This window comes from Pseudorca crassidens, chromosome 1, assembly GCF_039906515.1.
Source record: "Pseudorca crassidens isolate mPseCra1 chromosome 1, mPseCra1.hap1, whole genome shotgun sequence".
Classification (NCBI taxonomy): domain Eukaryota; kingdom Metazoa; phylum Chordata; class Mammalia; order Artiodactyla; family Delphinidae; genus Pseudorca; species Pseudorca crassidens.
In genome coordinates this window covers 178,442,218-178,466,920 of record NC_090296.1, presented here as the reverse complement: position 1 = coordinate 178,466,920, position 24,703 = coordinate 178,442,218, and the positions used below count along the sequence as shown (strand labels likewise).

Genomic DNA, 24,703 nt, shown 5'->3' with positions numbered 1-24,703 from the left:
CGTAGGAGTCGTTTCAGACATGTTAACCTTGTTGCAGTAAGTGTCCTTTATCCTTCTATCATATTCAGAGACCAAAGCCTTGAAATTTATGAGAAATTACTCTCAGTCAACCTTTATATTCCAATCAAGGGCAAATGTGGAGCAGGAGGGGAGTAACTTTAAACACAAATAATGATCTGTTAAAAACTTGGCACCAATAACATCAGACACACTAAGCCAGTAATGCTTCCTGATATTAACATGTGATAAGTATCAGGATGAATGCACACACGTGTACATCGACAGATGTAACCATGACCAACATTAACTTCTAAAATGGGCTCTACACAAATAAACAGCTGAAGTAAAATAAATAAGTAGTAACTATTCTTTAGTATGGGCTCTTTCTCCATGTGCAGAAAACAAAAGCCTTGGAAAGAAAAGAATGCTTCCAAAAAATACTCACTAAGCAAACTAGCAAACTAGAACTGGATCCCAGCACAGAACATCAAAGGGAAATCTTTTTCAGGTGGAGGCTGGTTGTTTCTGGGAAAGCTGGGGGCGGAGGCTTAATTTTGTCTGGCGTTTTAAACGGTTGACATGGTCAATGGTTTAGCATTCCTTTTCCTTCGCTTTTTTCTCTGAATGGTTTTTTCCCTTACTTCTGAAAATGTCTGCTGTAAGAACTTAGGACCTTAAACTCTTAACTGGCACTCGAGGGTATTAAAGACAAACACTTCAAAGGCTGGTAGTTTTACTTCTCCAGAAGAATTAGCATGCTTTCATTTAGAGGTTTTTTTTTTTTTTTTTTGGAAAAGCTCTTACTGAACAATGTAAAAAACAAGGTTGGTTTCAGATCTTCTCAATTGTGAATATTTTCAACTGTTAATAGGAGGCAGTAATTAATTTACTTAAGGCAGCATGCCACATGAAAGTAACTGATTCGCCTACTCATAAGCAAACACTTTCACAGCAGAGGCCTCAGCCAGGTAGGCTGGTTAACAGGCCCCAAGGGAAGACGTCTCCCACCACCAGTGTACTACCACTGAACAGAAGCTTCGGAAATCAGATTTTCCCAACGTAAATCCTCACCCGAAAAAACCCTGACCAGATTTGAGTTTTGTTACTAATAACAAAAAGTAATAACCCAGGAAGAAGCAAACAGAAAAGCATCAACAGGAGGAAAATCTAGTTACATCTGATGAAATGTTTGCAAAGGTAGACACTTCAAATTTTGATTTTTGGCTCATTTAAAAAAAACTTACATTCTGTATGCATACTGCATTTCTGGATTGTTTAACAAATTTAAAAAAAAAAATCAAAGGAAAAGTCCCAGGTTAAGTTGCTCTTGTTTCGTTAAACAAGCTTGTGTGCTTTCTCTTTATTTATTCAGCAAATGTCACCAGAGCACGCACTATGCCCTACTCCGGGGCGCTAAAATGTAGACCTCCTTACTTGTCGTAACAATTACACCTTATTGTTTTATAATGCTTTTTCTTTCTTCTGAGAAGCTCAAAAAAATTCTTAGCTGAGTTTTTCATTCCTCCTCACAGCAAAAATAAAGCTGACCGAGAGCATGTTCATCCTGCGCTGGTATTTACAACACCTGGTTAGACTGGAAGCCAAGATCTGATTTACATTTCTTATCTCAGGCTGAACAGATTTGAGTCCAAACCTGAGTGGGGCAAAGCTCCCGCAAGACCTCCTGCTGGGTCAGTCCACTGCATCAGACTTTGAACCCAGTCTTCCCCAATCTCTTTGCCAGCCGTGCATCTCCAGAGGCTCTCTCCTTCCTCTTCCTGGACACCTGCAACCCAGGAACAAAGCACTCAACTCCCTCCCTGCAAATCCAGGCCCTTGGGTGCAAACTCCTACTCCAGTTTTAATAGAGGGGTAGAGTCAAGGGGCTTTCAGAACTTTTTAAAGAAATGGGGGACTTCCCTGGCGGTCCAGTGGTTAAGACCCCGTGCTTCCAATGCAGGGGGTGCGGGTCAGGGAACTAAGATTCCATAAGGTGCGGGGCGTGGCCAGAAAAAAAAAAGAAATGGGGACAACCAGTATAAAACATAATCAGCAAGCACCTGCTGTATAGCACAGTGATCTCTACTCAGTATTATATAATAACCTATAAGGGAAAAGAATCTGAAAAAGACATATATATATATATATATATATATATATATATATATGAATCACTTTGCTGTACACCTGAAACTAACACAACTTTGTAAAGCAACTATATTTCAACTTAATATAGTTAAATTGTGGTTGAGAGTCTGCCTGCCAATGCACGGGACACGGGTTCGTGCCCCGGTCCGGGAAGATCCCACATGCCGCAGAGCGGCTGGGCCCGTGAGCCATGGCCGCTGAGCCTGCGTGTCCGGAGCCTGTGCTCCGCAACGGGAGAGGCCACAACAGTGAGAGGCCCGCATACTGCAAAAAAAACTGGAAAAAAAAAAAAGAAAAGAAATGTGGACAACCGAATGTTTGTTGAAAAAACTGGATGACGCTAACCAACAGTTAAGATGATACTGATGTCAGCATTTCAAGGGCCTATCAGCCTCTCTGAGAGAAAGCTCAGCACCTGAAATGAATCAACAGTGGAATTTGATAATTACTCAAATTACTCAAAATTTGACAAAGACCCCTTGGCTACTGAAGCTGTCCGGCTCCTCACCACTTTGGAAAAGAAAAACAAGACTGACATGAGAATTCGGTAGGAAATACAGTATTTAACACACTGTATTTTTATGTGAATTTTCAAGTTCCCGGCAACATTCTTCTAGCGGTTGAGAAGGGAAGGGTCAGACCCCTGGCCTGCAGTTAGTAAATTGAATTGTATGAAGCTGCCATTGGTGTAGGTCAAAAATAGTTGAATATAGGTAGTTTTCTGTGGTTAACCTAACAGTTTCAGAACTGAATTGATAATTAACATTGTAAAAAAGCGAAGTGTTCCTTGAAATGCAATTTTGGTTGCAGTATGGCTTTATTACACATTGATACTAAAATGCTTTTCCTCAGATGATACCTCTGAAATCACAAAGGAATGAATAGGGGGGAAAATACACAACAGGTTCACCTCACACTCACTTTACAGACAATCTGACTGATGAAGTGAAGCTGCCTGTATCAGCAGGAGCTCAGACCACAAATTCATTGGTTCTCTAGTACGTGTGGAGGACAAGTTATATGAGGAAACTGAGGTCAGAAAGAGTTGGATTTAGGCTTCAGATTTCCACTCCAGAAGAATGCTTTTCTGGACTTTTTCTGCACAAGAACTTCTATGCAACATTGGACATTTTCAGCACCATCCCCTTGTCTGTACTGTCTTATCTCCTTCATCTTTCTGTCCTTCCTTCCTCAACCCTCAACCCTCCGCTCAACTCGGATTATTGCCTCAGTGTACAAATGTCTCGTCCACAGCAGAACACAGGCCACTCGTGACCCGTCAGCGGTTCATGCCCCCAAACTAAGGCTAAACTTTTCGGCATGATGAGCAAAGCCACGGTTCTACCATTCTTACATCCCACTATCCTGCCCTTCTTGGCCCGGTTCCATTACGTCCTCCTGAAAGAAAGGGTACCTCTATCCTCCGCTCCCTGAAGACCTGTGGGCCTCTGAGATAGACTCCCACTTGACACCTATATCTCTGTTACTAGATCACAAGATTCTCGAAGGTGGGGACCACACTCATTGACCTCTATATTCCCAGTTGTGCCCAGCACGGAAGGAACTTAAATGTTCACGAAAGCTCTTCAGACCCTCTGAATCTTCACAGAAAATGTCAAATGTGCCATTTTAGAAAACAGCACCTGACCAAACTCACGTGTCTAGTATAAAAGAGCACAGGCATCTTTTTCTTTTCCCCACACAAGATAATTCCTTTAAGTTTTACAAAATAAACTATTTTACACACACTCATTTGTAAGGGAGAGCTGTGGTGAATCATGAATGTATAACCTCCAGTTTCAAGGTCTGAGAGGGCCTGAGAAGTAATTTAGTCCTGCCCCCAGTTTTACAGACCAGGAAACCGAGGTCCACAAAGGTAAAGTGGTGAACCCGATGGTTACACGGCTATTTGGTATTGAAACCTCTGGTGGAGAGAGTTAAGTACTGCTCTTTTTCCCTATGCCAGGCTCTATGAATCAGTTAGTTTAAAAAAATAAAATGTAACCTGCAAACATCCAAAAGAGAAGCGTATGAGGAGTAGTAGGTTTATATCTCCAATGACGACTCAGTGATCAGCACATGGCAGGTGGCCCAACAGCCTACAAATACTGCTGAATGAAGAGACGAACAGCCCAGGCCTTTGGACCAATAACTAAAATAGGTAGAATATTAAATACTAAAAAAGCACTAGTCAGACAACTGGTCTCCTGGAAGGAGCAGCAGAAGCCGGAAAGAGAGAAAGAAACAAAACCAAAACAATAGAATGCGGGTTGGAGAAGGTACATACTATACAAACCAAGTCCTATAAAAATAACTATACTTACATGCAAGATGCTGGTGATATAAAAGCTAATACAAAAGAGAATCAAGTCCTTGAATACACCTGTCTCCAAAGAAAATCTGGAAGTGGGCAACAAGCCCATAAAAAGATGCTCATCATTATTAGTCATTAGGGAAACGCAAATCAACACTTCAATGAGACACCACTTCATGCCCATTGGGGTGGCAATAAAAACAAAAACATGGAAAATAACAAGTGTTGGTGAGGATGTGGAGAAACTGGAAACCTCCAACATTGCTAGTGGGAATGTTAAATGGTGCAGCTACCGTGGAAAAAAGTTTGGTGGTTCCTCATAACTTCACTACTCATAATAACCAAAAGGTGGAAATGACCCAATGTCCATGAGCTGATGAGTGAATAAGCAAACTGTGATACATTCCTACAATGGAATATTACTCAGCCATGAAAAAGAATGAAGTACTGATTCATGCTACAACATGGATAAATCTTGAGAGCATCATAAGTGAAAGAAGCCAGACATATGTTGTATGATTCTATTAACATGAAATATCCAGAAAGGCAAATCCATAGAGACAGAAAGCAGATTAGTGGTTGCCAAGGCTGGAGCAGAGGGGAAATAGGGAGTGACTGTTTAATGGGTATGGAGTTTCCTTTTGGGGTGATGAAAAAGCTCTGGAACTGGATAATGGTGATGGTTGCAAAACATTGTGAATGTACTTTTTTACACTTTAAATATGTGCAGTTTATTGAATGTCAATTATACCTTAGTAAAGATATTTGAAAGAAAATTTTTAAAAATGGGAAAAGACATATCAAGCAAATATTAACAACAACAACAATTAAAAGATCACTTCTGGTTATACTACATCAGACAAAATAGACTTTAGGGCAAAAATCCTCACTAGTGATAAAAGTAACTATGTTATGATAAAAATTCAATTCCTATTAGACATTGCATGTCTAACAATATAAATTTACAAATGCATACTGTTAGATATTAAAATAGAAAGCTGTTTATACAAATAGTCTCAGAATATTTTTTAGCTCAAATACAAGGAGATATGGACAAAGATCCCATTCTAGTGGGATCTTTCATATACCTCTCTCAATTACTGACATGTTGAGCAGACGCAAAGTTAGTGAGGAATGATGCAATTAATAAGGTTCATTTAACGGATATCTGTAGACCTCTACAGAACAAAATGAAAGAAAACACATTCTTCTCAAACACATATAATGTGAATATACTTAATGCCACTGATTTGTACACCCTAAAATGATAAATTCAATGTTGTATGTATTTTACTACAAAAAAAAAAAAAGAGAGAGAGAGAGAACCAAGTGTTTCCAGTGGTAGGGTCTTTGGAAATATCCAGTCTGAAGATACGAGTTCGTAAGGAACAATCACATCCCTAACCAATAAGGCAGAATGTTCTGCCCTACACATTCCTCTACTACCGATCCCGACTGCACGGATTTTAAACCCAGCACCTACTTTCTCAAAACAAGATTCAAGATTAATGCTGCGGGTCTGGGAGGGGGACAACGGAGTTACTGAGAAGTGCAGCTTCAGGGTGGTTCTCTACAGAGGTGGCTACAGTGACTGCACTGTACTGACGCCACTGTGTCAATGTGAACAGATGCTGGACCCACTCAGATTCAAGAGGGGAAGGCTGCAACGTCCCAGGGGTAGAGCTGCCCAGCCCATCCTCCTGAGAACACACAGGGAGCGGGGAAGCCACCAACACTGCCACCAGAGAGGGCAGTGGAAACTGAAACAAAAAGCCGCCCTCCGCCAGTGATGGCAGCGGCTCAGGTTCTGGGATGCTTCTAGGATGCCACGGCACTACTGGCGGCCATCCACAACCAGGCGGATAAGACGCACTTGAACTCTTGTTCCAGAGGATGCCCTGTTCTCAGTTCTGCTCCACCCAAGCCTTTCCCCTCTCTCCCCCCAGGCTTCAAGGCTCAGCTCTCTCTCCTGTAGTTACTTGAGATGATCTTGACAATCAACACAGGGTGCCAACCACAGGCTCCTAAGGTGTCTGAGAACTTTGGAACCAGGGCCAGGTGTATCTTCAGCTCCTGATGAAGGCTTACTCGATCTAGTTTTAATCTGTTTGGGCCGTGTGGCTGTTATCTAGATGTGTCTGTATGTCCCATGACTAGTTCAGCACTCAGCACATTGTAGGTGGTCAAACAGGCCTGAAAACACTGCTGAATGAATTAATGAACACGCAGGGCCTGCATGAAAACAAGCAAATCCCGCCCTCCGCCACAAAGGGAGCCATCGTGGTGTCAAACACCCGCATGTTTTCTTAAAAGCATCTCTCCTCTTTCCAGCCTTCTCTAAATTATCTGATTTTGGCTTTCTGATTTCTAGTAATGGAGAAAATGTGTTACTTTTAAATTATCAGCATCCAAAATTTTCCCCCCCCAAAATGTAAAAAGGCTCTGAAGTGCTGTTACCAAGGCATATACCCCGTCCTTAAAAATGGCTATTACTGGTCTGAGCAAGAAAATACACAAGATTCCATACATACACTGTCAACTTTGGCAAGAGAGATTTTAGACAACTTCCACCCTTCCCGCCCAATCCCAAGTAAACAGGGCATTTGTTTATATTTCCACATTGGCCTCATGAACCAAAATACCTCCTCCGCCTAGAAAAACAATCTGTAACATTCAGACACTGAGCTTTGAGGGCAGACTTTTCAGTGCATGCTAGAGCAGTAAGAATGTAGTGCTTAAAAAAAAAAGTAGAAAAGCATCTTTAATAAACTTAGGTTCTCCTGTGAGCATTTCCCTCACATTTACACTTATATCTGATTTGGTGTTTCTATATCTTTCAGAAATATATATTTAAAAAAAAATTGTTCTGCATGAAAATTGGAGCCAGAGAAACCTTCTTTCTACAGTCTCCAGAAACAGACCTGAGTGTTCTACTGTGTTTAGGGGGAAAAGACACAAAAATCATTTTCCTTTACTCTAAGTTTTCGCTTTGCACCAAGTAGGTCCTGGCAAAGAGTTAAATGTTTTCTGATGTTAGTTCCTGCGGTTTAAGAAAAAAATAAAATATAAAAATATAAAAGGCTAGGTGCTTAAATTTAGACTCCGTAAAACAATACTGGGAAACTTTCAAAGCTTTGGAGAAATTCTGGAGTTTATTTTATTTGCATCACATCGCCTTCTCTTTTTATAATCCCTCCCGCCCCTGCTCACCGGCTGATCCTGCACGTTCCCGCGTGATTCAGTTACCTGTTGGGGGTCAGGGGTTGGGGAGCGGGGTTGGGGACGAAAATCTACTGGTCACTTTGCGCAGGACCCAAGTTCAACAGGTGGCTTCGGCCACCTCCTGCCAATATGAGGCTCCCGCCCTCCTCTCCTTGGGGGATGGGACACAGCGCCCTGGGAATTCGACGGCTGCGGCGGCAATTGGTGCTCCGGGGAGGGCGGTGGGGACAGGGCAGGGGTGTTGGGACAACCCGGACCTCTCTGCGCGTAAAGCAAGAATCGTGCCATGGACCACCTTCGCCCGCCGCCAGGACAGCCTCGGAGTCGGAAAGCCTCGCGTCCTCCCCACCTACCCCGAGCCGGACGCACGCGGACCCCCGTGATCCCGAATGAGGCCCCGGGTTTCCCGGGTGGGAGGCCACCGGGTCGACGACGGCCCCTCGGACGGCGCCAGAGCCTTTCCTAACTTCCAAGGGACGCGATGCGGAGGAGCGGGAGAGCAAGCAGAAGAGATCCCCGCCGGGAGGGCACCCGCAGGGACGCGCGGGAAGCGCAGGCAGCCGACTCACTAGCAAAGGGGCTCGCCCTTCCCGCCCTGGACCCCACCAGAGCCCCGATCTCCCCCGACCGGCTGCAAACGTCGCCCCACTCACCGACGTGCTGGACAAGGGGATCGGCTGCCAGGACGCCCTCCCGCCCTCCGACCCTGTCCGGGATCGAGAAGCCCGCACTCACCTCGCAGGAGTCCCGCAGGAGCCCACCCGGACCGCAAGCGGGAGCCGAGCCCTAGCGCCGCCCGTTCGCCTGTCCGCCCGCGCGCGCCTCGCAGACCTTCCAGGGCCGCCCCGCCGCGCGCTCGCTTACGCGCGCTCGTGCGTGCTCCCGTCGGGGTCTCGGCTGCTCCCTCCCCAAACTCACACGGCGCGCGCCCGGGGCATTTAAAGGGACAGGCCCCCGTGCCGGCGCTGCCCCGCAGCCGCCTCTCGGTGTTGGTGCGAGGTTTGAATTGGGGACGATCTGAGGAAACTCCAGCCCCATATCTGAGTTAAACACTCGGAGGAGAAATAGGGATTTGCATTCGAAGCTCTGAATAAGACGGGACATTTTTTTCCGCTCCTCGGTCAGTTTTGAGAGGTTATTTTACATTTAATGACAATAATAACTACCACGTATCGAATTCTTATTACCCTTGGACAAGGCATTTAACACACACACATTATTTCATTCAATCCTTAGAACCCCCAATTTCTTATCCCCATTTTACAGAGGAGGAAAACTGAGGTTCAGAAAGGAGAGGAAGCTCATCCAAGAGGTTTTGACCCCATTCCTTGGTGCCATTTCTTCTTTATCACCATGGAAATATCCACTGAGGTTAATAGCTGGTTGTGGAAGGCTTCTGTAAGTTGGTGGAAGTTAATGTTACCGGTGTTTCCATGGGGTGGGACAACTCTGTAGGAAAGGAGAAAACAAGAGTTATAGGGTTTTATTAATTATAGTGTTTGCTATATACTCAAATGACAGACATAAAACCCGTATTGCAAAGTGCTGTTGGTGCTTATCCCCATTTTACAGAAAATTAAGGAAGTGGTTGGTGGCACAGGATGACTGAGTCACTGGTTGGCACTCGGGGCTGAGCCCCAATTCCTTATATCATTTCTTTGCTCTCCCCAGGAGGAGATACCTGATTAAAGGGAAGAAAACTTTTTCACTAATAACATATTGGCCTCATCTAACTCCCTGCATCTTTAATTAATGTTTACAAAGCACTTTAATCTACCGCACTTACTAGTTAATTAGGCAAGTATTATTATCCCCCTCTTTCTGAACCAAATCCAGGAGAGATTCTCAATTCTGTCAGTCCTTAATCCTCATTGAATAATGGACCTAAGCTTTCTGTTCATGTTCTTTTTTCTCTTAAATTTTGTTCCATGTAAACACTAATGCATGTATCGTGAATTGGCTTAGTAAAAGTTAAATAGTATTAAATAGCCACAGGCGAGAGTAACATAGGCAGCCCCTGTTTTCCACAAATTCAGATAAAGAAAAAAAGACATAAGTGCTTCCCAGAATTATTTTTCCTTTTTAGTAGTGTTCTTTTCGCTTGGTTAAGCTTTTATGATGTATAAACATATGTGTAGCTTAGTTTTTTAGCTTTAAAATTTTTAATGTACACATTATCTTGTGTGTACGAATTAAATTTTACACGGTATCTTTTCTTCCAGGTGAAGAGGAGATAGGGAAGAAGAAATTGAAGTATGATGGGATTAGGAAGGAAGAAAGGGAAAAGAAAAAGGCACAAAAAGAAAAAAAGGGTGGGAGGGTGTGGCGGACAGGAAATGAACAGGGAAGAAAATGAGACTGAGGTTTCAACCAAGGCGGTAGGGGGAGGAGGCCAGCCCTGCTAGCTCGTACCTGATCTTTGTGGGAATTGCGAACAGGTGGCCCTTCCGCGGGGCCGGTGCAGACCTGGCCAGAGCGCAGCGTGAGTACCTGAGCTCAGGGTGCCTTCCAGTACCCCCTGCACCCCTGCCCAGGCACCTCTGTGCCAACTGAACCTACTCAAAGGCACTAGAAGGTGAGAAAGGACATAAAGTGAGGTAAGAAAACAAGAAATGGCTTAGAGGGGGAATTTAAAGATTGTTATTCCTAAAAGTACTTAGATAACGTCAATGGAGAAAAGAACGAAGAAACATCTGGAGGGTCTTTGGACCTGCTGTTGTTACTACTTTAAAAATCCATGAAATTGACAAAATTTTACTTTCTTTTCACTCGAATTTTTACTAAATTCTTCTGAGGTTGTTCTTTGCTAAGAAAATGCCGGTGATACATGGCTCAAAATATTAGACAATTATTCTTATTAACTCTGTGTAAGTTAAAAATTTTAAAGTAAACTTTAAAAATTTAAGCTAAACATAATTTTTGTTGTATAAAAATAATTACTGTGTAAAATTGGCTTGAGAAACTGCAATATTTATAATGACCACTAGAGGGAGGTAGACAGGAAAGGAGAAAGTGGTTAGCGAGTAAGCTTCCTGAGTTTACTAAAAATTACAGCATTTTAGAGCTGAAAGAGGAGATGTCAAAAGACATGATTTTGCTTTATGCCTCTTCCACTTAGAATATGTGTAATCTTGAGCTATTTATTCTTTTTGAGACTCAGTTCCTCAACTGTACAATGAAGCTATTAACACCTACCTTGGGAGCCTAAAACAAAATTATTTTAAAGTTTACTTGAACAAGTAGCAGATAAGAAGGGTTAAGAAGATTATGAAAATGAAGAAACAGATGGGAAATTTCCCTGTTTGTTAGTTAAACAGTATAAAATAATAATTTAAAGTATCAAAATAGAATATTAGTAGATATTGAATGATATAGATAATAAAATAGGATAACCCAGAAAAAGACAGTGTTGATATACTGTAGATTTTAATATGTGATGGAGTCATCTAAAATAAATGAAAAAGGGACAGATTCTCAATAAAATGGACTTGAGAAAGCTAGTAATTTGGAAAAAAAAATCAAGTTGAGCTCATACATTTCATTATGTGTTAAAAGAAATTTCAGCTACATTAAAGAACTTTAAAACTAGGAGAAAATTTAGGCAAATATTTATGTAGCCTCAAGATGGGGGAAGAAAAGAAATCAAAAAATCATAAAGGAAATGACCAGTAGACTAGATTATATAAGAATTTACAAATTGTGACAACTAAAAATATTGTGAACAAAATAGAAAACAGAACAAATCTGACAGTTCATTTTTTAAAAAAAATTTATTTGTTAATTTATTTTTGGCTGCACTGGGTCTTCGTTGCTGTGTGCGGGCTTTCTCTAGTTGCGGCGAGTGGGGACTACTCTTCGTTGCGGTGCGCAGGCTTCATTGCGGTGGCTTCTCTTGTTGCGGAGCACGGGCTCTAGGCACGCAGGCTTCAGTAGTTGTGGCACGTGGACTCAGTAGTTGTGGTTCGCGGGCTCTAGAGCACAGGCTCAGTAGTTGTGGTGCACGGGCTTAGTTGCTCTGTGGCATGTGGGATCTTCCCGGACCAGGGCTCGAACCCATGTCCCCTGCATTGGCAGGCAGATTCTTAACCACTGCGCCAACAGGGAAGCCCTGACAGTTCATTTTATCCTCAATACAAGAGTACACACACATTGATAAGAAAACTCTAATAACTCAATGAGAAAATTTCCTCAAAGAAAAAATAAAAACGATTAGTGTGTATATGTAATTATATTTTAAAGTGTTTGGATTACCCAGTAATTGAAAAAATTAAAAATTAAAATAGTAAGCAATATTTTCATCTATTAAATTAGAAAAACATTTTAAAATTCTAACATTCAGTACTGGCAGGAGTGCAGTGAAATGGGCAATTTTATATATTATAGTGGGAGCGTAAGTTGATATAACTTTACTGGAAAGTGATTTTGTGAAATATTTCAAGACCCTTAAAAATGTTTATATACTTTGGCCTACAATTCCATATCTAGGGATTCAACAGAAATAATCAGAAAAGGGGAAAATATTTGTGCACTGTCTCCTTTTTCGTAATGTCAGAAAATTAGAAACAACCAAAAAATCCAAAATTAGGGGGAAGTTTAAGTGAACTATTATGCAGCTATTAAAAATCAGGTATTTTTCATGAACACAAGAAAATACCTAAATATATTGTTAAAGGGGAAAAAAGAACATTACAGAATTGTGTGTAAACTATTGCTTCAACTATGGAAAAATGCATGTATATATTCAAAAACTAGAAGGAAATATATCAAAAGGATGACAGTTACTCTTTCTGGCTGTGATTATGTGATTCTTATTTATAGTATTGTATATGTCCCAAATTTTCTGTTGTGGTTCTATATTTACTGTTATAAATCAATACAGACTAATACAAATTTTTGATACAATAAATGCCAATGTGCATAGCATAGAGTCTGGCTTATATCAAACATTCCATAAATATTTGGTAGATAATAGAAGGAGGGAAGAGAAGGAGATTGATGCATTTCAAGGATGACTTGCTAGTGAAATTTCTTGATTTAAAAAAGGAAATAATTATTCTACAAATGAGGAAATTACAGCCTGGAGGTTTTTTGGTGACAAATTTCAAGGAAAACTTTAAAAGATGATAATAAAGTGGTTCCATACTTCCTGAAAGCAAGTAGATAACATGCTACCTTGTCTGTATTCCAGGTCGATATTCTGAAGGAGAACTACATGTTAGAAGAAACAAACGTGGAAGAAAATGGTAAATAATTTTATCTGAACTCAATGATAAGAGTCTGAAAGAGAAGCTAGGTTCTAAAAAGATCCCTGAGGAAGAAGTGCTGTTCATTCACGCTTTAGGACCTGCCAAGTGACTGACGTCCAAACAGGAAGAGAGAATGTATGGAGCCCATTCATTTTTCATCCAGAGATTGCTTGTGGTTTCTTCTGTGCCAGGTGTTACTAGGGGTAAAGTCCAGGAGATGCAACAGTGAACAGTATGGATAGGTTCCCTATCTACAGGGAATTTATGGTCCAGGAGGGCTTGGTGGGATGCAGACAAGACTCAAATGATAAACTGGTTAGTCACCAACCATCTATTAATCCCTAGATGAAATAGAAGTGATTCTGTAAATAAAACAATGGTGAGGTGAACCGTATCCCCCCAGAGATAAGCCTGAGGACTCAGGGGTGGTTGAAATTTGTCTGAGGATAACTTGCTTCGCTTCCGCTGTTCTCTGGCTAGCTTTCGGTTTACAGATGGAGGATGCAAAGCCGACAGGGTCTTGGAAATGGCTCCAGGAACCTGTGGTGTCTGGGGAGCCGGGGACAGGAGAGCCTTGGGAAGTTTTCTGTGCAAGTGTCTTTTAACCCTGTCCGTCTTCCCACAAATTTCACTAAGGCCTCCACTCCTCACGAGTGCTTTTGGAGTGAACCTTATTCTCAGGAGATTTGAATATGGGCTGAAACTGGCCTCAGGTGGGTCTTAGGTAAGAGCTGGGACCCAATGAGACCCAGTCCTGTTTGTGTCACAGACATTTGGAAGGAGAGATGAGTACAGTGCGTTGGAATACTTAACATTTGTAGTTTGTGTTACCTTCTGCTAAGTTGAATTCTTCTAAACCCATTTCAGGTAAAAGATTTCATTATGCCAGATTTCTACATTTGAGGGCTGACTTTCTTTTTTATACAGTTCTGTTGTGACCCAAGACATAACTTCTTCTTTGATGTGACCCTGAACTTAAGGATGTTAATTCCCTGATTTTGAGGGAGCAAAATGTACGTAGTGTTACAGTCAGAGAGACGGAGGAATCACTGAGCAGGGTCGTTAACCACTTAGTGGGACCGTGGAGTCCAGGTCTGTCCCCAGCTTACAGATTCAATAACTCTGTTCCCGTCAGTGCCACCTGGATGCCACCAGGTGCTCAGACAGTGGGTCTCAACTGTATTTCCAAGTTGCAGTACTGGTGGAGGAAAGGATGGGGAAAATGAAACTGGCAATCCTTTGATAAGCTTAAAATGTTTTATTTCAATTTCTAAATTGTTAAATAGGATTAAAAAAAAAAACCTCTTCCTACAGAGAATCACAATAGGAAAAGAAATCACACCGAATGCTTCCGTTCACTGGGAGTAATAAAATGTGGGATATTTTTTCCCTCTTGTACTAAAATTGCCCTGAGGACCTCTTACATTCCCCATTCAGGAAGTCACCGGGAACTAACCAGCTTCTCAGGACTTCCTGATGGTCAACACTTCTGAGCTGGCTGTACTGCCAGCTACACCCCCAGTCCCATTTCCAAACTAAGAAGAGGCTTGCAGGTCCTAAGCTTTGTGGAGATGCAGTTAGTATTCATGGTGGGAGGCTGTAACAGGAGACTGGAGCGGGGCTGTGTTCCCTTTCTATCCACCCAGGACAATCTCCTTTCTAACCATCTCCAAGTCAACTGATTAGGGACTTAATTTTATTGTTTTAAAATATTTATTTATTTATTTAGGCTGCAGCGTGTCTTAGTTGCGGCATGCGGGATCTTCCTTGTGGCATGCGAGATCTAGTTCCCTGACCAGGGATTGAAACCCGGGCCCCCTGCACTGGGAGTGTGGAATCTTAACCGCTGGACCACCGGGGAAGTCCCTGATGAGGGACTTTACATCCACAGAATCCCTTTTGCCACATAATGTGACATAATCACAGAGGTGACATCCCATCCTATCTGCAGGCTCCACTCACGCTTAGGGGGCTGGAATCTTGGGGGCCAGCTTAGAATTCTGCCTGCCACAGAGGGGAAGGGGTTCCTTTAATCCCCACAGCCAAGTCAGGGCGAGAGTCCTAAGACAATCACTCATAAAGATTGGGGTTCAGCAAAACGGGGAATTAGACTCTTGCTAGGGTGACCTCGTAGTTACCCCCAGGCCACGAGGAGCTGAGCGGGGTAAGAAGGGCACAGTGAGCATTCTGGGAGCCGAGGAGCATGGCACAGTGTGTCCTTCCCATTGAGGTTTGGGGACAGACTTGAAAGGCTTGTGACCTGCCAGGCTGGAGATTTCAGAGCAGTCCCTTCCCTTGGGCTAGAAGGGCTGCAAGCTCAGTGAGCCTTGCGGGAAGATGGGGCAGCTCCACCCACCCCACTCTCCAAGTCCGTCCAAGCGTGTGGAAGGGGACCCTCCAGTTCTTGGGGCTCTATGTGCGGGAACATACATTACCCCAAGGGCAGAACAAGCAAGCTGCTGGGGGGCCGATGGGCCAGGCGACTGAGTTTGAGATGGAATGCCTAGGACTGAACCTTTAAAAAAATTTTTTTTTAATTGTGGTAAAATATACATAGCATAAAATTTACCATTTTAACCATTTTTAAGTGTACGGTTCAGTGCTATTAAGTGCACTCACAGTGTTGTACAACCATCAGCATTATCCATCTGCAGTACTTTTCCATTATCCCAAACTGAACCTCTGTCCCCATTAAATCCTCACTCCCATTCCCCAGCCCACACCCCTGGCACCACCGTTCTACTTTCTGTCTCTATGATTTCGACGACTCTGTGGACCTCATATAAATGGAATCACACAACATCTGTCCTTTTGCGACGACGTCTTTCACTTAGTATGTTTTCAGGTTCATCCATGTCATAATATGTATTAGAATTTCCATCGTTTTTATAGTTCACTAATAATCCTTTTTATGTATAGACCATGCTTTCTAATTCCATTCTTCTGTGGTGGACCCTTATGTTGTTTCCATGTTTTGGCTATTGTGAATAATGCTGCAGTGAATGTGGGTGCACAAAAATCTGTTCAAGTCCCTGCTTTCAGTGATTTTGGGTGCATACCCAGAGGTAGAATTGCTGAATCGTATGGTGATTCCATGTTTACCTTTTTGAGGACCCACCATACTGTTTTCCACAGTGGCTGCACCCACCTGCAACGCCTGTATGCGGGTTCCAATTTCTCCACATCTTCATCAACACTTGCTATTTTCTTTGTCGTCGTCGTTGAATGATTAGAATTGAATCTTAAATACAAAAGTGAGACTGGTCTAATAACCCAAAATCTTAGGCAGATTATTAAATCTGGCCAGTCTGATCGCTGGTGGGAAATGGGGATTCAGCAGAGAGCAGCTGCTGACAGCAATGAAACCATCCCGTGCTTACATCCCCAGCAAGGTGAGAATCCTCTGTAAACCAGTTACAGGAATAGAGTTCTTTTTCTTAAAATGCTTACTAGCTTTGTAAATGATCCACGTAAGAGTGCAGCAGCCTAGGGCTTCCCTGGTGGCGCAGTGGTTGGAGTCCGCCTGCCAATGCAGGGGACATGGGTTCGTGCCCCGGTCCGGGAAGATCCCACGTGCCGCGGAGCGGCTGGGCCCATGGGCCATGGCTGCTGAGCCTGCGTGTCCGGGGCCTGTGCTCAGCAACGGGAGAGGCCACAACAGTGAGAGGCCCGCGTACCGCAAAAAAAAAAAAAAAAAAAAAAAAAACAAGAGTGCAGCAGCCTAAATACATTTACTGCCTTCTTCATTCCACCTCCATTCACTTCCTAAACCCTGGCTGTCCGGGTTCTATTCCCACGACTGTTCTGAAGCTGTCTTCTCTGAGTTCTCGTCCCAGCTTACAGGCATCTAGGAGCTTGGACTGTCCATTAAATAGAAGTATTTAATTCCCAAAGTTGAGTCTTATAGCAGAGTTCACTCTGCTCTCCTTGGGCAAAGACATTCATCACCCTGCTCTCAAATATGACTTCTATGACCATGACCTGAACAATCTTCACCTCTGGGCATTATTCATTTCATTTAACAAGCTGAGTGCCTCCCCTCACTGTGGTCAGGAACCTGGTTTTAAATTGTCTGCTGGGCATCTCATTAAATTTAAATTCATTCATCCATCCATCATCCCTGTTGGGTTGTGAAAAGTGAGGCTGTCTGCTTAGGATGCTTGAGTTGGGAGAAGTATAGACACACACACAAAAATGTTAAATCATTCTGCATGATACAGAAACAGGAGTAATCCACTGGTATCTCAAGAAGGGGGTCGGGATCCTGAAGAAGGAAATGGAAGAGTCTAGAGGAATGGGGGTGGGGAGGGCTAGCTAGAAACATGGAAGAAAACCAGGGCCTGTGGAGAGATGTGGATATAAAACATTCTTTATGTCAAAAGCGATGGGACTTGGAGAGCGCAGTGATGTCTGACGTTGGATTTGAAGTGTTTGCACACCGTGTGGTAATTCTCCCTGCTGCTCCCAAACCATGTAATGCCGGCAGTGCTTTGGGGGAGCGGAAAGGGTCATATCCCATGATTTCAGGAAAGCAAGGACGGTTAAAGCGGGGCTGGGAGTAATGGTTTGGAGTCAGAGGAAAGCAGGGAAATCGGTGACAGTGTGGATGAGAAGGCAAACCCATGTGTTCTTGGATATGTTAGAGAAATAGATGAGAGTATTCTAGATTCAGCTGTTAATGACTGCATTTCATTTTGATATTAAGTGAAACAGTGACCTCAGGAAGTTGGAGGCCAGGGAGTTGCCTGGATTATAGAATCTTCACGAACAAGACTTGACCTGGGGCACCAGGTGCCTGTTCTTCATACATGTTAACATCCTTATGGGACCGGTGACATGTGTTTTTCATGCTAAGTGTTTGGCCCTCACCTTTCGGGCTCATAATCTTCTCTCTCAGATCCCGACCTTCTTTCTTAAGCTCTTTTCAAGGCCTGGAGGGAATTTCCAGTGGTTAGGACTCTGCGCTTCCACTGCCAGGGGCCCGGGAACTAAGATCCCGCGAGCTGCATGGCACGGCCAAAAAAAAAAAAAAAGAGGCCTGGAGCCCCTGTTGTTCACATTTCAGGGGCATAAATAATAACAACCGTTACATCTTTATACCATTTCATGGTTGACAAAACATATTCACACACATTTAATCCTCTTGACGGTGATTATTCCCATTTTACAGATGAAACTGACGTTCAGACGTGTTCAGTGACTTTGCTCAATCTCACTTGTGTAGTAAGTGACAAAGTGGTTGTTCTAATCCACTGCTCTCTGCTTTTGACCAGAGCTGCCGTTCCTGAGTCTGTGTTGACCGGGTGTAGCAGTACTATTTCATGCATTTTCTCTCTGTAAAGCCAATTAAGGAATTTGTGCTCATACTGTTGACTATTTTCAAGGTTATTAAATTAGTATTGGGGGAAAGTACAAACTTTATGAGAGTTTTAGGAATAGTCATAAACATGAGAAATGTGGAAATCTTGTCTTATAAAGTGTTCATCTGAGTGGAGTGAGCTGAGGAGTTACTGAGAGGGAGGGCTACAGGGATGACAACAAAATAGAAGCTGTGTCTCAGCTAAAGGTTGAGAACTACATAAAAATCCATTATTTCGATGGAACGTGCCACAACATTTCCCCAAAGTGTTCCATAAAGAATTACTGAATGCCAAATGCAAAGTTAGTACTTTTAACTTGTGAAAAGATTCTGTGCTTCCATGTACCAAAGAAATCCAAACAATAATTCCACGGGTAAGACTAACCTACCTAAAGCATCACCTCCTCCAACACAGAGTAAAGCCCTTCATTCAGGCAAGACCACAGAAGCTACAAAAAGGTAAGGCTACAGGCTCGTGCTGCGCAGACTTCATTTTTTTGGCCACCTTCATGTCTTCCTTCGGTTTTATTTGGAACCCCTTAGCCAGGCTGACAGAGGTGACAAAAATAGATGCAAGACCCTGCAGGTGAGGGGCAGAGCTGGCTGGGGAAGGGATGCAGTCTGCTTCACGCTGACTCTCCCAGGCAGGACAGATGGCCCATCCCTGCAAAACCTGTATTATGGTGGGAGAATAATTATGCCCAACAGAGTATCTGAATATGCCCATTTTCCAGCAGCCATTTGAGGGGAGCAGGGGTAATTGATATCCAAGCAGCTCCATAATAGGTTTTGAGTTTTGTCTCCCATCAGCCCATTTCCCACATTCACTAAAAATAGCAAAATTAATTAATTTTCATTGGCTTTCCCTTCCCCTTCCTCTCCTGGGAAGAAGTGCTTATGAGCACTGAAGAGGAACAGGCCTGCTTAGATTCATAAATTGAATAGTTGAAGCCATTGAGGTCTGACTCTAGAGCTAAATTCATCTGATCTAATCAACAGAGGGCAGAACAAATAACAAGCCATTCTGACTTAACATTGCGTTAAAATGTTGTGTTAAGAAATTCCAAATGTTTGAGACATTTCTAAGAGGGCCACATAATTTTTCATTTCATAAATGCATTTACTAAAAGATGCCTTTAAATTGTAAGCTCCTTTTGTGTGTTAAGAATATTCAGATTACACACAAGACCACTTCTGTGGCTTAAAAGCTATATCCATAGCTCTGATCCTATAGCAGTTCTCACACTCAATCTCAGAATATTTTTCGGATACTAATTCGTTAACTAGATGACATTATATATCCCATTTTCAGGAGGAGAAACTGAGGCTCCAAGAGAACCTGCAGAAGGACATGGTTCTTGCTCCCCCATCTGTGGCTTTCTTCAGTAAAAGGCCTTTGCAAATTCAGGGACACTGCCCAACAGGTGGAGTGGTTATAAAAGGAGGGTATTATTACAATAAGGTGGTAATAGAATAACACACTGTAATTTTTGGCAAAATAGTTTTCAGACAATTGAAGAAAGCCATAAACATTGGATTAGGGAAATAAAAAGCTATTTAAATATATTTTTAAAATAGATAGCCTTTGTCCTCTAGCCCAGCGAAGACATACCTGTAGGGTGGCATTGGCCGAACATCTTTAAATAAGTGAAAAAGTATCTAGTAACTGGAACTGTAGCACCCGCGGGAGCCAAGTCTGTGTGGCATGTCAGTGCCAGGTGTGGGCTGACCACCGCCCTGGGGTCTGATCACTATCTCCTGGGCACTGTCTGCTCTCTGAAGGCCTCTTCCATTTCACCAGTGAATACCGTCCTCTGGGGACAGAGCCTTCTTGGTAGCCAATTCCAGATTGTGAAGTGATGACCCAGTTCTCTTAGGAGACAGACTGGGAGGAAACCGTGGATGTCAGGTGGAGGTAGGAAGGCACGGGGCTCCTCCAATCCTGCTGGAGCAGCCCCTGAACTTCAGAGACCCGCCCCTCTCCCCAGGCTTTGCTCACTCGGGCACAAGCCCATACATCTTTCATGGGAGATCAGAATGGAGACTTCTTTTTTTTTTTTTTAATTTTATTTATTTTTTTATACAGCAGGTTCTTATTAGTTATCCATTTTATACATACTAGTGTATAGATGTCAATCCCACTCTCAGAATGGAGGCTTCTGACCCTGCCCTTGTTAAGAAGCTGAAGTCAGTTACTCACTACGAGGCCACTGAACTCTCTCCTTTTGTTTTTTCACAAGTGGGACAGGACCATGGGGCGTGGCATAACAGAACCTGGGGATCTATTGTAATAATGACTCAATTCCTTTGTTGCTAATAAGTGGACAAGTTGGAGCGAAGCCCCAGTTTGTGATGTGTGAATGCTGCCCGCTAAAGGCCCCTCAAGCAGAGGCCTGCTCACACACGCCAAGCTCAGCCGACTCCTCAGCGCTGCATTCCTCTGTTTGGCCCCCAGATTCCCTCCTCACTCAGACCCTTGCTGCCTCTGTGGCCTGAATGCTTCCTGAACCTGCACCCTAATCTGCCAGAGTTGCTCTCGTTCTGTACCTTTAAAGATCTTGCTGGTCCTTTTGAAGCTCAGCTTGAGTGTGGCTTGCACGTCCCCCCAAAATCTCCACCTACTCCTTTCTCTCTCTCTCTCTTTTTTTTTTGCCATAAATATATATTTCTTTTATTTATTTATTTATTTATTTATTTTTAAAGGGGAAGAGTTTATTTATTTATGTTATGCATTCATGCATGCATGATCTTAGTCCCAGGGACTGAACCTGCGCCCCCTGCAGTGGAAGCACAGCATCCTAACCACTGGACCGCCAGGGAACTCCCCCAAGTTTCCTTGACTTTCTAAAAATGCCTTACATGATATGACAACAGCCATCCATGCTCCCTACAGACAAGTAGACAATACAGAAAGGGTGAAGCAGGAAAATTAGAGAACTCCCTTCTTGGACCACAGCAAACAGGTTGGTGCTTTTGCTTGGAATATTTTTGTGTGTGTGGGCAGTTGGTTACCTTTGAAAACACGGGTTGCTAACTCCGAGGGTCCACCTGGGTGCACAGGCCCTGGGGAGCGCACACGTGGAGGCCCCAAGGCTGCAAACTCTGTCCCTCCCAGCAGCAGACAAATGGTCAGGGCCCCGACAGACAGTCGCGGCCACGCCTATATTTCTTTTTTTTTAAATCAAAGTATAGTTGATTTACAATATTGTGTTAGTTTCTGGTGTACAGCAAACTGATTCAGTTATATATATATATGTGTGTATGCGTATACATATTCTTTTTCAGATTCTTTTACATTATAGGTTATTACAAGATACTGAACACAGTTCCCTATGCTACACAATAGGTCCTTGTTTACCTATTTTATATATAGTAGTGTGTGTATGTTAATCCCAACCTCCTAATTTATCCCTCGCCCCCCTTTCCTCTTTGGTAACCATCAGTTTATTTTCTATGTCTGTGAGTCTGTTTCTGTGTTGTAAATAAGTTCATTTGTATCATATTTTAGATTCCATATGTAAGTCATATCATATGATATTTGTCTTTCTCTGTCTGACTTACTTCACTTAGTATGATAATCTCTGGGTCCATCCATGTTGCTGCAAATGCATTATTTCATCCTTTTTTATGGCTGAGTAATATTCCATTGTGTATATATATCACATCTTCTTTATCCATTCACCTGTCAGTGGACACAGGTTGTTTCCATGTTTTGGCTATTGTACATAATGCTACTGTGAACACTGGGGTGTGTGTATCTTTTCTAATTAGAATCTCCATCTTTTCCAGATATTTGTCCAGGAGTGGGATTGCTGGATCATATGGTAGCTCTATTTTTAGTATGTTTAAGGAAGCTCGATCTTTCTTTCTCTTTCTATAGCACTTGAAACATTCTGCCTGGCGGCGTGGTTGTCTCTACCCCCATCTAACTGAGCACCCACCAGTGGGTCGGAAGATCTTTGATCTCTTAGGAGCCAGGCCCATGCCTTCTTCCCCCTGAGCCCCTGGCGCATGGAACACACCATTTTGAAAATTACGCTTATTTGGAGTAGATGGAAACCGAATTGAAGGGGGTTAAGGAAGAGACAAGGGGTCAAGAGGCGGAGGCAGAAGGTTGGCGGCCAAAGGAAGGGAGCAATAAGATGACTGCTCAGAGGGCAGCAGGGTTGAGTGCCACTCGTCAGCAAGTGTGATGGAACCAGTGTGAGGAGAGGATGCAGTGGAAGGTTGCAGAGAGAGACGGGCTAAGCCCTGTGTCACTGATGCGTGTTGCTCCTCATGAGGGCTCACAGGAGCTTGGGGAACGGCCAGAGCGCTAGCCTCTCAGAGCATCATGTCTTCAGGGAGTGCACTATAACAAACAAAATGCATGGTCAGTGTTCTTGGAATAGCTGAACGGTAAGAGTGCCGGTGCTGAGGAGGGGAAAGATCACAGCGTCCAGGGCAATCACGACAGAGGAGATGGTTCATGGTCCATCCCAGGGGTTCCCTGTGGAGGTGACCAGGGCTGTTTAAACCACACGGCTGGGTTCTGGATCAGAGGATCCCCCAGGCTCCAGGAGACATTCCACTTGGCCTCACGCATCCTCCAGCTACAACAGATGAACCTCTCACCTATTTTTAAGGATTCCCAGGCGAGGGGATCTCGTTCCCTTTTTCGCGGAGAATGGAAAGAGCATGGGAAGCTTTCTTTCCTGGGTTAATTGAGGCCGTGTCGGTGAACGTCTCGAGGCTGCCTGGATAGTATTTTGTGAGGTCCTGATTCAAGGAGGGTGTGTCAGGCTGCTGTCTGGTCCTGGGTGCTCCGGAAGTTGGGAAGTGGAGGGGACACTGCCATTTGTTGAGTGATGTCACTACGTATAGAACTTACCTCCTGCTCTCTGGACTCTGAGACCAGCCCAGCAGCGAGGGTGGTGGGATGAGGCGTGGGGTCAGGATGGCGGATGCGAGGCTCTTTCCCAGAATCCGGTGGAGTCACACAGCCCAGAAAGGAAGGGCTGAAAGACCTGGAGTTGCTTTTCATGAGGGGCCTCAGAGTGATGCCATTCCTACAGCCTGGGGGGCAAAGAGCTGCAAACCCTGACTAAAGGCCATTCTTTGAAAGGTATGCAACCCAGGTAACGAAACGTGAAATAGAGCCGGAGGGGTGGCCCCCATCAAAGATCTGGGCTAATGCTGCCAGCGTCGGATTTCCGTAATCCCTAGGATTCAACCAACAGAGGGAACAAGGACTTTTGATTTTATTTCCATGGTGGTGCAATTTCTCCTTTTAATTCTGAAATGCTTTAATTGATAGTCTTCACCTGGGTCTACCGCTTCTCAGAAAGTCACAGGATGTCCATCACCAAAGATGCCCAATCCAGACTAGAAGTCATCTTGCGGGTAAAATTCAAGATACCCCTGCAGAACCCACTTCTAATTCTGACCAAATAAAGAAACCCGTGAATTGCCTGCAGGGTTGGTCTCCCAATTTAAAGGCACTGTGTCCTGCCTAATGTTCTCCAGGAGAACTTCAGACTAGAAAATCCTGGATCTAGGAAACCTGCTCTGATAAATTTGAAATGGATATAGGGGCAGTGTTTCAGGATGGGAGTCAAGGGCCTTTGAGGGGACTCTTCAAAGTCAGGTATTGTTAAAAAAAAAAAAAAAAAAAGTCAGGTATTGTTGTGGGCTGAGTTACGACCTCCCAAATTCACATGTTGAAATCTTAACCCCCAACACCTCAGAATGTGACAGTATTTGGAGATAAGCCCTCTAAAGGGGTAAGTTAAAATGAGGTCACTAAGGTAGGCCCTAATCCAATAGGACTGCTGTCCTTATAAGAAGAGGAAATTCGAACACAGACACAGAGGGAAGACCCCATGAAGATGTGGGGAGAAGACAGCCGTCCACAAGCCAAGAGAGGCCTCAGCAGAAACCAACCCTGCCCACCCCTTGATCTCAGCCTTCAGCCTCCAGGACAATAAGACAATAAATGTCTGCTGTTGAAGCCCCCAGGCTGTGCTACTGTCTCAGGGCAGACCTCCTGAGCAGACCGCTAAAGGTGTGTTGAGGCATAACTGTTATAGGGGAGCGGGGCACAAGGCCCAGGAGAGGGAGGCACAGCCTGGAGCCTGAGGGACTGCTCTGAAATGACAAGAGCTAAAGTGGACTATTCTAGGTTAGGGCGGAAGCCTCAGGGGGTGAAGTACAGACAGTTGTAGGTCAGCCTGGGTTAAGACAATAGCAATCAGCTCATCTAACCTCTGCTCCCAGCTTCAGCTCACACGCTCACCTGCCCCTTGCCCAGCCGCCCAACTTGTTTCTCATTGGTCAGGGCCTTGACCGCCAGGGTCTTGTTATATCTCCCAGGAATATATGCAATATATTAGGGGACCCCTGAAGTTGGCAGAATACCTGTCCCTCCCCCAGTGC

The 24,703-nt window shown here is 43.7% G+C and overlaps 2 protein-coding genes across 2 annotated transcripts in view; one reads left to right on the top strand and one right to left on the bottom strand.

Moving 5' to 3' along the window:
• Nucleotides 1-8,539, bottom strand: part of PROSER2 (proline and serine rich 2) — a 40,831-nt gene extending 32,292 nt beyond the window's left edge. The window contains exon 1 of the mRNA XM_067701326.1: nucleotides 8,420-8,539. The gene's annotated coding sequence lies outside the window, so the exon portion shown is untranslated. The remainder of the gene's footprint in view (nucleotides 1-8,419) is intronic.
• The window catches only part of UPF2 (UPF2 regulator of nonsense mediated mRNA decay), a 211,880-nt gene that overhangs the window by 167,626 nt on the left and 19,551 nt on the right, over nucleotides 1-24,703 (top strand). The window contains exon 22 of the mRNA XM_067701233.1: nucleotides 12,873-12,927. Coding sequence (XP_067557334.1) covers nucleotides 12,873-12,885 — 13 coding nt within the window. The 3' untranslated portion in view covers nucleotides 12,886-12,927. The remainder of the gene's footprint in view (nucleotides 1-12,872; nucleotides 12,928-24,703) is intronic.